The sequence below is a fragment of the Microcaecilia unicolor genome, chromosome 12 (assembly GCF_901765095.1).
Source record: "Microcaecilia unicolor chromosome 12, aMicUni1.1, whole genome shotgun sequence".
Lineage (NCBI taxonomy): Eukaryota > Metazoa > Chordata > Amphibia > Gymnophiona > Siphonopidae > Microcaecilia > Microcaecilia unicolor.
Window position 1 is genome coordinate 108,049,165 of NC_044042.1, and position 14,696 is coordinate 108,063,860.

The 14,696-nt window shown below is 45.0% G+C and overlaps 1 protein-coding gene across 2 annotated transcripts in view; it reads right to left on the reverse strand.

The window, feature by feature from the left end:
- Window positions 1–14,696, reverse strand: part of DHX8 (DEAH-box helicase 8) — a 136,063-nt gene that overhangs the window by 40,805 nt on the left and 80,562 nt on the right. For both annotated transcript variants that reach the window (XM_030221067.1, XM_030221065.1), the window contains exons 13-15: window positions 10,348–10,542; window positions 6,670–6,855; window positions 6,077–6,287 (exon numbers count right to left, since the gene is read on the reverse strand). In XM_030221067.1, the coding sequence (XP_030076927.1) occupies window positions 6,077–6,287; window positions 6,670–6,855; window positions 10,348–10,542 (592 nt within the window). The remainder of the gene's footprint in view (window positions 1–6,076; window positions 6,288–6,669; window positions 6,856–10,347; window positions 10,543–14,696) is intronic.

Here is a 14,696-nt window from a genome sequence, read left to right on the forward strand (position 1 = left end):
CCCATGGTCCCCAAGTTTTAATGAAAGAGCTCAGGCTCTACACACAAATTCTGCCTTGCCATGGATTCTGTGACTGGTTGCAGGGGGCCTGGCTATTGTGGGGTGGGTCCCTCAGTGATCACCCCAACCCTGAAAGGTGGCCTGGCATTTGAGTACCGGCACCTTTTTTCCTAGAAAAAATGCACTGCATCTAAACCAACTAATACTGATCCCTTCTAATTTGATTATGTTAATCACATTATCCCTATTGGTCATTATAAGTACATAAGTAATGCCATACTGGGAAAAGACCAAGGGTCCATCGAGCCCAGCATCCTGTACACGACAGCGGCCAATCCAGGCCAAGGGCACCTGGCAAGCTTCCCAAACGTACAAACATTCTATACATGTTATTCATGGAATTGTGGACTTTTCCCAAGTCCATTTAGTAGCGGTTTATGGACTTGTCCTTTAGGAAACCGTCCAACCCCTTTTTAAACTCTGCTAAGCTAACCGCCTTCACCACTTTCTCCAGCAACGAATTCCAGAGTTTAATTATACGTTGGGTGAAGAAAACTTCTCCGATTTGTTTTAAATTTACTACACTGTAGTTTCATCGCATGCCCCCTAGTCCTAGTATTTTTGGAAAGCGTGAACAGACGCTTCACATCCACCTGTTCCACTCCACTCATTATTTTATATACCTCTATCATGTCTCCCCTCAGCCATCTCTTCTCCAAGCTGAATAGCCCTAGCCTCCTTAGTCTTTCTTCATAGGGAAGTCGTCCCATCCCCGCTATCATTTTAGTCGCCCTCTTTTATTTTGTGTTATATAAATAATTCTACTGACCTCTCTACCTAATTTCTTACACAGTAATATGTTAAACTAGACCATACCTCTTACTCTGTTTTGCAACATAGTGTAAGCCATATTGAGCCTGCAAATAGGTGGGAAAATGTGGGGTACAAATGCAGCAAATAAAGAGATGAACTGGCCAAAGACAAAACCAGCATTAATATACCACAAAAAAGTGAGATAAATTAATGCATTTCTTTCTAGCACGATAAGCTCAGCACACTTCCCAAAGTATCCATGAGACAGCTGCACAACTCTGCATAAGTAAATAAATATATAAGTGTTGTCATACTGGGACAGACTGAAGTTCCATCAAGCCCAATATACTGTTTCCAACAGTGGCTAATCTAGGTTACAAGTACCTGGCAAGATCCCAAAACAATACAATACATTTTACGCTGCTTATCTCAGAAATAAGCAGTGGATTTTCCCCGTCCATTTTAATAACAGCTTATGGACTTTTCTTTTATGAAGATATCCAAACCTTTTTTAAACCCTGCTAAGCTAACTGCTCTTACTACATTCTCTGGCAACAAATTGCAGAGTTTAATTACACGTTGAGTGAAGAAATATTTTCTCCGATTCCTTTTAAATTTACTACTTTGTAGCTTCATTGTGTGCCCCCCACCCTAGTCTTTGTATTTTTGTAAGGGTGGAAGTGATGGAGACAAAAATAGTATCTGAATTCAAGAAAGCTTGGGACAAGTCCACAGGATCTCTAAGGGAATGATAGGGAGAGCAGATGGAGGGATAGGCAGACCGGATAGGCCATGTGTTCTTTATCTGCCTACATTTTTCTATGTTCCTATGTTTTTGCACCTTATTGTACTGAGCAATATATTGAATCAAAACAAACACCCTTATGTAATAAGAGGAATTCCTGTTCTCTTCTTATCCCTGCAATGCCTCACATGATTACAGACACTGACTTTCATGCTTGAAGGGTCTTTAGCATAACCTTACAACGGAGAAAAGCACCGCCCAATGCTATTTGATAACTGGGGTGAGGTGGGGATGAGGGAGGTAAGATGGTTTACTGAATTTTAATATATCAGCTCTCCTTGTAAAGTAACAAAGTGGTTTACAAATTAAAAGCAGAAAAAGAAAAAAGAACTTCACTCAAATAATAGTACAAAGAAATTAGAGAAAGAAAGAGAAAACTTGAGGGGGTAGATATTCAGCCAGAAGTGCTCTGCATTTTGCTGCTACCAGCTTTATGTCCGGATATTCAATGCCAGGCTCTGCACTGAATATCCACACATATGGGGTCGGACAAAACATAACCCTTTCAGTGCGAAATTCCATACTCAAATGGACATGGTGAACTGCATAAAGATGGAATGCCCACAAAATAGCCGGTAAGCAATTTAAATGGCCAGAAGCCATTTCTAGTGTTTTACATCGCTTTGAATACCTATCCTGAAGTTTATAGCAGCAATATTTATACAAGAGTGAGAGACTGGGAGTGGTAATCCTAATGCTCCAGTCCACTGTTAGCCTGGCTTGTCAAAGCAGCAGTAAAGAGGAGTTTTAACGACAGCTTTATTATTATAATAAATTTATTTATTTTACAGCTGGTTCAGAAGAACATAAGAGTAGCCATCATCAGACTAATGGTCTATCTAGCCCAGCATTCTGTTTTCAAAACAGTGGCCAAGCCAGGTCACAAGTACCTGGCAGAAACCCAAATCGTGACAACATTCCATACAGAACCCCCCAAAATTAGAAAGGTTCTGGAATCCTAAAGAGTGGCAAGATTCCACGCTGAATCTCAAAGAGTAGCAACATTCCATGTAGAACCCCAAAGAATAGCAAGATTCTGGAATCCTACAGAGTGACAAGATTCCATGTGGAACCCCAAATAGCAGCAAGATTCTGGAATCCTACAGAGTGACAAGATTCCATGTGGAACCCCAAATAGCAGCAAGATTCTGGAATCCTACAGAGTGACAAGATTCCATGTGGAACCCCAAATAGTAGCAAGATTCTGGAATCCTAAAGAGTGACAAGATTCCATGCAGAACCTCAGAGTAGCAACATTCCATACTACAAATCCCGGGGCAAGCAGTTGCTTCCCATGTCTTTCTCAATAGCAGACTATGGACTTTTCCTCCAGGAACTTGTCCAAACCTTTTTTAAACTCAGATATGTTAACTGCTGTTACCACATCCTACGGCAAAGAGGTTATCCCAAAGAAAGGGGGCAGTTCAGTAAAAGGATAAGGAACGTGTGGAGTCTGGTCATGCATGAGCTACTGGGGGGCGTGAAGATCATAGTTGTTGAACGAGTGTAATACTCTTGCTGGGGCTTAGGTGATGATCAAACAGGAGCAAAACTAGTTATTTGACTGGATGTCGGCCAGTTTGCCTCCTTCCCTTACCTCAGTGATTTTCAACCTTTTTCATCTCGTGGCACACTGACAAGGTGCAATAATTGTCAAGGCACAATAGGTTTTTAAGGATATATTTTAACATTTAACAAATGAGTATCAAGATTCTACCCAATGTTCAGTGCTATTTAATTGGTCAGGAATGGCTCCTGGCTAGTTAAACAGTGCTTAACCGGCTATTGACGAATATCCAGATCCGGTGGTGGGAGGCGGGACTGGTGGTTGGGAGGAGGGAATAGTGCTGGCCAGACTTATACGGTCTGTGCCATGAAAAAGACAGGTACAAATCAAGGTAAGGTATACACATGAGTTTATCTTGTTGGGCAGACTGGATGGACCGTGCGGGTCTTTTTCTGCCGTCATCTACTATGTTACTATGTATGTTACTATCCAGTAGGAGACAGACAGTTATCTCCCTCTGAATATTCCATCAATATTTAGTGGATAACCAGCTACATTGCCCAATATAGCCGTCTATCTGCGAATATTCAGCACATCGCCGGCTAAGTTTGAACTTAACCAGCCAGGGCTGAATATTAAACTTGGCCGGATAAGTTGAAACCGGCCAAAAATAAACCAGATATTCAATGCCAGTCACCAGAAAAGGCACGGCATCAAATATCCAGGCTCAGAGCCAGCCCAGCTATCGGCTCCATTGTGTTTAAAGTTCAATAATTAAATCTTCAATCATTGTGTTATCTTTATAACTGAATATTTTTATTGAAGAAACAAGTTGGGGAAAAGGGCAATTTCCTCACGGTATCTGGGTATACAAACTGGGGAATTTAACCTGTTTTTTCCCTCACCTTTTTTCCTGTAGCGGTCAGTGGCAGAAGCAGCAATTCAGACAACCTGAGCCTTCTCTCCGATGCTTCCTGCTTATGCAGAAGCAAGAAGTTGCATTACAGAGAACAATAGTCTCCAATGACCTATTACTGGCTAAATCCAGAGGTCAATATTCCATCCTCATTCTTCTTGATCTTTCCGCTGCTTTTGACACTGTCGATCACAGCATACTTCTCGATACCCTGTCCTCACTTGGATTCCAGGGCGCTGTCCTTTCCTGGTTCTCTTCCTACCTCTCCCTCCGCACCTTTAGTGTTCACTCTGGTGGATCCTCTTCTACTTCTATCCCTCTGCCTGTCGGCGTACCTCAGGGTTCTGTTCTTGGTCCCCTCCTCTTTTCTATCTACACTTCTTCCCTTGGCTCATTAATCTCATCCCATGGCTTTTCCTACCACCTCTATGCTGATGACTCCCAAATCTACCTTTCTACCCCTGATATCTCACCTTGCATCCAAACCAAAGTTTCAGCGTGCTTGTCTGACATTGCTGCCTGGATGTCTCAACGCCACCTGAAATTAAATATGACCAAAACCGAGCTTCTCATTTTCCCCCCCAAACCCACCTCCCCGCTCCCCCCGTTTTCTATTTCTGTTGATGGCTCTCTCATTCTCCCTGTCTCCTCAGCTCGAAACCTTGGGGTCATCTTTGACTCTTCTCTCTCCTTCTCTGCTCATATCCAGCAGATCGCCAAGCCCTGTTTCTTTCTTTACAACATCCGTAAAATCCGCCCCTTTCTTTCCGAGCACTCTACCAAAACCCTCATCCACACCCTTGTCACCTCTCGTTTAGACTACTGCAATCTGCTTCTTGCTGGCCTCCCACTTAGTCACCTCTCCCCTCTCCAGTCGGTTCAAAACTCTGCTGCCCGTCTCATCTTCTGCCAGGGTCGCTTTACTCATACTACCCCTCTCCTCAAGACCCTTCACTGGCTCCCTATCCGTTTTCGCATCCTGTTCAAACTTCTTCTACTAACCTATAAATGTACTCACTCTGCTGCTCCCCAGTATCTCTCCACACTCGTCCATCCCTACACCCCTTCCCGTGCACTCCGTTCCCTGGATAAATCCTTCTTATCTGTTCCCTTCTCCACTACTGCCAACTCCAGACTTCGCGCCTTCTGTCTCGCTGCACCCTACGCCTGGAATAAACTTCCTGAGCCCCTACGTCTTGCCCCATCCTTGGCCACCTTTAAATCTAGACTTTAAGCCCACCTCTTTAACATTGCTTTTGACTCGTAACCACTCGCCTCCTCCTTCCTGTACACATTAATTGATTTGATTACTTTATTTTTTTGTCTATTAGATTGTAAGCTCTTTGAGCAGGGACTGTCTTTCTTCTATGTTTGTGCAGCGCTGCAAACGCCTTGTAGTGCTATAGAAATGCTAAATAGTAGTAGAGGAGTAGCCTATTGGTTAGTGCAGTGCAGCTCCTTGTGACTCTGGGTAAGTCACTAAACCCTCCATTGCACCTGGTACAAAATAAGTACCTGAATATATGTAAACCACTTTGAATGTAGTTGAAAAAAACCTCAGAAAGACGGTATATCAAGTCCCATTTCCCTTTCCCCCTTTCCCTTATGACATCAGAAGTGAGCCAAGTATCAGGCAATCAAGCCATTGTGACATCACTGATGAGGTTGGCTCTTATTGGTGGACTGAGCCTCCACCTACCCTCCTCTCCTCCTTCCTGTACACATTAATTGATTTGCTTACTTTATTTATTTTTTGTCTATTAGATTGTAAGCTCTTTGAGCAGGGACTGTCTTTCTTCTATGTTTGTGCAGCGCTGCGTACGCCTTGTAGCGCTATAGAAATGCTAAATAGTAGTAGTAGTAGTAGGGTTGGCGCGAGCAGGCTGTTTGAATTGCTGTCCGCTGCTGCCGACCATTACAGAAGAAATCTTATAATGCTGGGCCGCTGGCTAGGGATGGGACAGGAGTGACAGAAAATGCGTGCGGCACACCTGGGAAACAGCCCCGGTGCAACGGTTGAAAAACGCTGCCTTACCTGGTGGTTCTGTTAAGTGAATCTGCATGACGGTAATCAGACTGGCATCCAGATAATCTGTCTCAGGCTCTTTGGTGTACAGAATTTCTACTGGGTATGTCCGCCCAGGAATGGTGAAGATGGGAGCTTCATAAAAGTACTGGGAAAACTTCACGGCATCCAGAGTTGCTGAAGTCACAATCAGCTTCATATCCTGGCGTTTCTGCACAGTCTGAGACAGGAAAAAAGGTGGTTACAGTTTAGTTGTGGAGATGGAATTGCTTTTTCCATTGAACTGTTCTTCTTTAGTTTGGTAGCAGCAAATTTGTCAAGTTCCTCTGGTACAAAATGAGACATCAATTGCCCTAGAGAAAGAGGTATCTAGTTCTAGGCTACAGGCTCATAAATTTCTCTCTATGTGGTCCCACCACATCCTAATCCTATTATTTGTATTTGTTTACACCAAGGCCTACCATCACCTCTCCGGCACCATGCAAGCCACATTGAGCCTGCAAATAGGTGGGAAAATGTGGGGTACAAATGTAACAAATAATAAAATTTTAAAAAATCAACAGACGTTCACTAATTAAAATAAAGAAATCCCCATGCTCTACCTTCTTCAGGAGTCCAAACAGGACATCAGTGTGGATTGTCCTCTCGTGCGCTTCATCCAACATAATAATTGCGTACAGGCTCAGATCAGGATCTATCAAGCATTCTCTCAGCAGCATCCCATCCGTCATGTACTTTATGACAGTCTCTGGGCTCGTGCAGTCCTCAAACCGAATTGTATACCCAACCTGAGCACAGAAACAGAAAAACCAAGGGGTGAGGTTTCAGACTTCTGAAGATGGCAAGGACATGAAATAGGCAGATCTTAAATAGCAACAGCTAGGTCAGCAGTCCAGAGTGCAGACTGGGACTCTGAGTTCCAATCCCACCTCCACCACTGACTGACCTTTCATAGTCACTTAACTTCTTCTAGGCTCTTAAAGTAATAAAGCATTTATGGAGGAACTAGTAAAAGAGGCCCGTTTCAGAGCAAATGAAACGGGCGCTAGCAAGGTTTTCGTCGCCAACACCCCCCCTCCCTCCCTGGCCAACCCCTTCGTTGTTCTGCCATTGCTCCGCCCCTGTCATGACGTTTGAGGCGAGGGCGGGGCCAGGAGCGATTTGCCACCCCCCGCCTCCCTCCCTGCCAACCCTTTCATTGTTCTGCCATTGCTCCGCCCTCGAGGGCGGGGTCCCGGAGCGATTTTGGTGGCTTCACCACCACGAACCTTCGAACCTTTTTGAAGGAAGTCAGGGCTTGGCTTCAGTGACATCAGTGTACTCAGAACATTGAGGGTGAGTTTTATTATAGTAGATAATAACCTCTATTTGGAGACAATTTTGGAGCAAATATTTGGTAAAAGATAACTGGGTAAGAGAGGCTCCTACCTGGTAATCTCCCACTGATCAGGCACTCTTGAGTTCATCAGCGACATGCAACTGCTGTGGCACTGTCCGATTAGAACTGGGGAGTCCGGGGGGGGGGGGGGGGTGGAATCAGGAGTTACCTGGGCACTGCCAATGTTCAGCGGCGATGCCCGAATAAATATCCGGTTATCTTAGGACAGCAAAAATGGCCATCTTAAGTTAAACGGTTAGCTATCTGGTTACCTGCTGCTGAACACTTCCAGGGGCTGCTCTGCACCCGGAAATTCAGTGCCAGCACCCGGATAGGGCCCAGCACTGAAGAGCCAGGTCTAATTTCCAGTGTTTAAAAAAATGTTGACCGCCACCACCCGAATATTACTCTCTGTTTTTAAGGCTGATTCTTGCATCATATAAGTTGTACAGATGCTGTATAACACGAACATAAAATACAGTAAAAAAACAAACTATACAGCTTGTTTTCTGCACAACTCTATCAAAACTTGACCAGTTTCAAAAATGTTTGGGATCATCCTGAATAAATTTAAAATAAGGCTAGACTCAACGCTGGCCACCTCTCACCTAAACGAGGCCACTTCACCTGCTGAAATATTTTCTTTAATACGAACTGATCAAACCCTGCTGCATTCTGACTGGCTCTCAGTTGAGCCCATTTTCTTTACAACATTTGAAGCATTTTGAAACATTAAACGAGACATACCAATAATTTTGTAGCATTATGCATGTCCATTTCCGTACATCTTTTCATTATACTGGCTGTCCACTAACTTTTATTATCAACACTAGTACATCTTGTAATCTTTACTCCATTCTCTTTTTCAGTTCCCTCCATCCATGTACCATTTTTATAATTTGCCCAGCTTTATTGTACATCTTCCCTTTCACAGATGGTAGGATCATTTTCACACCCCTTTCCATCCCCTCCCTCCCTCCCCCCCTCTAGTTGAGCCCATTTCTTGCAATTTCTTAAAAACATATTCTGCCCTTACTCTCTTCCACCTCTTTTCTGGAAACTTTTGCACCAGTCTATGAGAACCGTAACCTTTTGGGGTTTTTTTTTTGTGAAACACAGTGCATTTAAGTTGTTAGCTTCCGTGGTCAACGTATAAACTGATCATCTAGAGTATAGATAAACCACTCTTGAAATTAGCAGAACAGAACAGTAATAGCAGAAGTGCATGTACTAGCAAAGCACTGCAGTCATTTCTGGTCTAGATCATTGCTCTGACTTTAAACCTGATATTTATTTCACAAAGCTAAAATGTGGAGGAGTGGCCTTGTGGTTAGAGTGGTGGACTTTGGTCCTGAGGAACTGAGTTTGATTCCCACTTCAGGCACAGGCAGCTCCTTGTCACTCTGGGCAAGTCACTTAACCCTCCATTGCCCCATGTAAGCTGCATTGGGCCTGCCATGAGTGGGAAAGTGCAGGGTACAAATGTAACAAAAATAAAATAGATACTATTGGAGATTCTACATGGAATGTTGCTACTATTGGAGATTCTACATGGAATGTTGCTATTCTACTAGCAACATTCCATGTAGAAGGCTGCGCAGGCTTCTATTTCTGTGAGTCTGACGTCCTGCACGTACGTGCAGGACGTCAGACTCACAGAAGCAGAAGCCTGCGCGGCCTCATTGGTGATCTGCAAGGGCCGACTTCTACATGGAATGTTGCTAGTGGAATAGCAACATTCCATGTAGAATCTCAAATAGTAGCAACAGTGGAGGAGTGGCCTAGTGGTTAGGGCGGTGGACTTTGGTCCTGAGGAACTGAGTTAGATTCCCACTTCAGGCACAGGCAGCTCCTTGTGACTCTGGGCAAGTCACTTAACCCTCCATTGTCCCATGTAAGCCGCATTGAGCCTGCCATGAGTGGGAAAGCGCGGGGTACAAATGTAACAAAAATAAAATAGATACTATTGGAGATTCTACATGGAATGTTGCGACTATTGGAGATTCTACATGGAATGTTGCTATTCCACTAGCAACATTCCATGTAGAAGGCTGCGCAGGCTTCTGTTTCTGTGAGTCTGACGTCCTGCACATACGTGCAGGACGTCAGACTCACAGAAGCAGAAGCCTGCGTGGCCTCATTGGTGATCTGCAAGGGCCGACTTCTACATGGAATGTTGCTAGTGGAATAGCAACATTCCATGTAGAATCTCAAATAGTAGCAACAGTGGAGGAGTGGCCTAGTGGTTAGGGCGGTGGACTTTGGTCCTGAGGAACTGAGTTAGATTCCCACTTCAGGCACAGGCAGCTCCTTGTGACTCTGGGCAAGTCACTTAACCCTCCATTGCCCCATGTAAGCCGCATTGAGCCTGCCATGAGTGGGAAAGCGCGGGGTACAAATGTAACAAAAATAAAATACATACTATTGGAGATTCTACATGGAATGTTGCTACTATTGGAGATTCTACATGGAATGTTGCTATTCCACTAACAACATTCCATGTAGAAGGCTGCGCAGGCTTCTGTTTCTGTGAGTCTGACGTCCTGCGTCAGACTCACAGAAGCAGAAGCCTGCGCGGCCACATTGGTGATCTGCAAGGGCCGACTTCTACATGGAATGTTGTAACATTCCATGTAGAATCTCCAATAGTAGCAACAGTGGAGGAGTGGCCTAGTGGTTAGGGTGGTGGACTTTGGTCCTGGGGAACTGAGTTCGATTCCCACTTCAGGCACAGGCAGCTCCTTGTGACTCTGGGCAAGTCACTTAACCCTCCATTGCCCCAGGTACAAATAAGTACCTGTATATAATATGTAAGCCGCATTGACCCTGCTATGAGTGGGAAAGCGCGGGGTACAAATGTAGGAAAAATAGAATAAAAATAATCCCTGGCTATAGGACTTACCTCCTGTCCCAAACAGCAACCATACTCTTCTGACACACGCTTGGCCACCGACATGGCAGCCACTCTCCTGGGCTGGGTACAGCCAATCTTGCCTCTGGCAGTGTAGCCAGCCTCTGCCAGGTACTGGGTAATCTGGGTGGTTTTCCCAGAACCTGTCTCTCCAATGACAATCAAGATTTGGTTATCATGGACAGCCTGAAAGAAGAGATTAGGGTGGATAAAATTAAATACTTCATCACAGAAGCAAAAGTTGGTCTGAGCGACCTGTGCGTCTCTCTGGTTCCTTACAGGCATATTTTCAAAGCACTTTGGGAGGCTAAGTTCCATAGGTTTCTATGGAACTTTGGGAGGCTAAGTGCTTTGAAAATGAGCTTGTTAGTGTTTTAAAACACGTTTTGAGCATACTTTGCAACGGAAAAGAGAGCTTATGAGATCACTAAGGTAGTAATAAATAAATAAAAAAAGAGAGCCAACAGGATACAGTGAAGAATAAAAAAAAAACATGTTGCTTTAATGACTCATTCTGTCAAAATTATAAAACAGGTAAAGAAGTCATCCATCCATCATGTATTCATCAATCCAATGATAAAAACATTTTGAGCAAACTTTGCCATTGTTTACTGACATTCACGTCCTAGAGAGTAAGTATATTTTCTTGTTCCACTGAACTCTATGAACTGATGACAAATCACATAAGCAATCAATTATATGACTCCTGACGCAGGCACTCTCCAAAATAATTGTATCTAGACTTGGCTCTCCAGCTGTTTTTTATCGTTGGATTGATGGATAGGCTACTCCTCCGCATACGTGCACATGGCACTTAAGTATACATCCATCTATTCTTATCGGCACAAACATGCACAGAGCTACAAATACCTCAAGGCAGTGTAAGTGTGTGATTCTACTCTCCCTGGGGTAATTTTAGAAAGGCACAGACACATATGTTGGCTTTATAAAACAGGTGCAACATATGTGCTTGTGAACCCTTCCTCCCAAGGCATCATGTTATAAAATTTCCCCCTACTCTAATAACTTGAATTTGGTGTCCTATCAACTCCAAATTTTAACATGTCAGGAGAGACACAAGCAGATTTGTTTTTCAGATTATCAAATATACACATCACAGAAAGGAGAAATTAGAGCTTACCTGCAAATTTTCTTTCCTTTATTCTCTCTCTAGACCAGTTCAGATGATTGGGTTTACACACTCCTACCAGTAGATGGAGACAGAGCCACAGGTTCAATGATGAGCCCTGTGCAGCCCATATCCAGCCAGTATTTCTTTACCAAAGCCCAATGTTTCACTATCTAGATTCGTTGATGACCGCTAAAACCATTTTTTTTTTTGCTAGGATGAAATAGGCAAAAGCATTTAAAATTCCATTCAGCCTCCTCTCTTCTCACAATAGAACAAGATCTGGGTGGATTCTGGATTGGTCTAGAGGGCAGCAGGCCTCCTAGGCTACATAGTAACGGCACCCCCCAGGGCTGCCTATTGACATCAGCCTACTGGTCTGCCTGGTGGCAGCAGCCTTGTGGGAGACTTACTGGTAGCAGCTCCTGTATATCATAGAGGCCATGGAAAGGTGCAAAATGCAAAACCTCCATATTTTTAGTTCTTTATTTTTTAGTGTAGCTATTTTGCATTTTCTGAGCTGGGAGCAGCCATGAAATTGCAAGACAGATAGAAGTTTGTGGTTTGACATTTGGCCTATGCTAACTTGTGATAAGTTGCTGGTCAGCAACTAAGAGCCAGAGACTCCTATGACTAAGGACACCTGCAGTATCCAGATAAACAATCAGAAGGAGAAGTAAGTGGGTGTGGGTGACATTGTAACTTCAGCAAAAGGGTGGGTGGGGGGGGGGGCTAGCATAACAAGGACATAGGTCAACCCATTATCTAATGAAACCTTATGCTTATGTGCATGACAGGCCCTAGCTGTACATAAAATGAGGGAATAAATGATAAAGTTGGAAGACGATGGAACGTGCTGGAACATAACAGGAAATACAATATTCTGGAAAGATTAATATTCATTAGGTAGGAAGCGTAATTATAATTAAGATAATGAAGAAAGGAAGAAAAAAGTATTTAAGAGGAAACAACTGAGGATGGCAAGCCTCAATGTGTCTACATTAGCAGGTGGACGTATTGACAGCTCCCAGGGAAAACTGTTTTTATTTGCTACATATTATACTCTATTGGGATTTATTTCAATAATTACAGATTGGCTTCTTTGACAATATGAATAAACATTTATTATGTCTAACATTTAGTAGCCAGAGTTTTTCTTGCCTGGGGTTCTGCCTGGGGGAGGGAACATTTCTCAAGGGTCCACCCTCCAGGAGACCTCCATAAGGTTACTCCTGTCTCAGAGGCAAAGACAGACGTATACACTCCCTAGGCTCTGTACAGGTGTTGGCATCTGGAATTGGTTAGAAACATCAGTTTTCTAGGCTACGTGGTGGCAGTAGCCCTCTGGTCTGCATAGTGGTGGCAGCATTCTCTGTTGCGTTCTGGTAACAGATTCTAGCCTGTGTTCTAGATCCAGCCTTTTGGCCTACTTATTGATAGCAGTCTCCTGATCTGCCTCGTAACAGCAATCTCGACAGCTGTCTGGTGGCTATACGGCCAGCTCAGCCTATGGACCAGGTGAGGCTCTGGTCCAAGGGACCAGTGATAAAGGGTGTCAAACGTCTGAGCCCATGATGTCACCCAGCCTACGGAATTAAGACTGGGCTCGACAAACCCTAGGCAACAGGCAAGTCAGAAGCAGTGGCGTAGCTACGTGAGGCCCCTCCCGCTGAAGTCTGGCTATGCCCCTGGTCAGCAGTCATGACGGTGTATGTTGCCTTCACAGATACAACTATCCCATACGTTCTGGAATAGTGGGAAGCTACATAAAGGAAAGTCAACCTTTATGACGTCAGTTGTCCCAATCTATTATTTTAGGCAACAGCACCTGCCTATATGCCACCTGCTGCTGCTGTACTCAATAGAGCACCGACAACTTTTCTGGCCTTCTCTACAGTGTTTTCTGTAATGCTTACCTGTATGGGACACCTACCTTGTGTGCCCTTTCGTGTCATGAATAGTCACTCTCAATTTTGCATTTCTTGTCTTACAGTCATTTGTTGCTGCCTCCTACTGTTTGGTCTCCATGTTTCCACCTACTTCATCTACATCTACAGCACTACCTGGAGCAGCCACCCCTATGTCACTAGTTGCAACAGTGTTGTGAGGGCCACAAGCACATCTGATTTCCCATTTGATGCCAAGTATATGCTTCTTTTTGCTGCCTTCTTGGGAGAGACAGCCTGTTTCTCTACATGTTCAGCTGCTGCCTTTACTGCTTCAGTTCCTTCTCTCTGGTACATCTTGGCTTTGCAATTTTCTGAAGGCGTCTGGCAGATCCAATAATCCGTTTTGCTTAGTCTTGGCAATTGAATCTCTGGTCACTCACAAGTCTGACTTCTAGGGCCTTTGTCCACCTAGTATCAGCAGCAATCAGGTTATATGGCTTTATGTTCTGTAGTCAACCTGGTGGCCTGTTTTTCTTAGGTTTCACTGGAATAGTCAGGGCCTTGGATGGACATAACATATTGGTACTGGACTGGTAGGACTAAAGGAAGTAAGTTATTAGGTAAGACAATTTTTCCATATATCAAACATATAAAAGGCAAGTGACCGTACTCACTTGCAAATGCGCAGTAGAGACTTCCCTCTCTGTCCCGCCCCCGCGTCAAGACGTGATGACGGGGCGAGGGGGGCGGGACAGAGAGGGAAACTGCGCGGAAGGGGAGGGAGGGAACCGCTGACGTCGCTACCGCTCCCCCCCCCCAAGGTAGCCGGCTACCGCCCCCCCCCCGGAGTCGCCACCACCCCCCTTCACCCGGCCCGGGCCCTCTCTTCGTTATTCAACTTACAGCAGCGCCGAAACAGCAGCAAGCAGCTCAGCTTCAGCTCCCGTCGGCCTTCCTTCCCTACCTGTGCCCCGCCCTCGCCAACGTGACTTCACACGAGGGCGAGGCACAGGCAGTGAAGGAAGGCCAACGGGAGCTGCAGCTTGCTGCTGTTTTGGCGCTGCTGTAAGTTGAATAACGAAGAGAGGGCCCGGGCCGGGTGAAGGGGGGGAGGGGGGCGACTCCGGGGTGGGGGGGGGGGCGGTAGCGGCTACCTTGGGGGGGGGAGGGGACATGGGAGGTCTCAGAAGGAGGGGGGGGCCTTGGAGCTGGGAGGGCTGGACTGAAGGGGGCCTTCCAGCTGGCTGGGAAGAAGGCACGGGGGGGGGGGGGCAAGGGGCCTTGGAACTGGGAGGGAGGGAATGGGGCCCCTTACAGTTGTG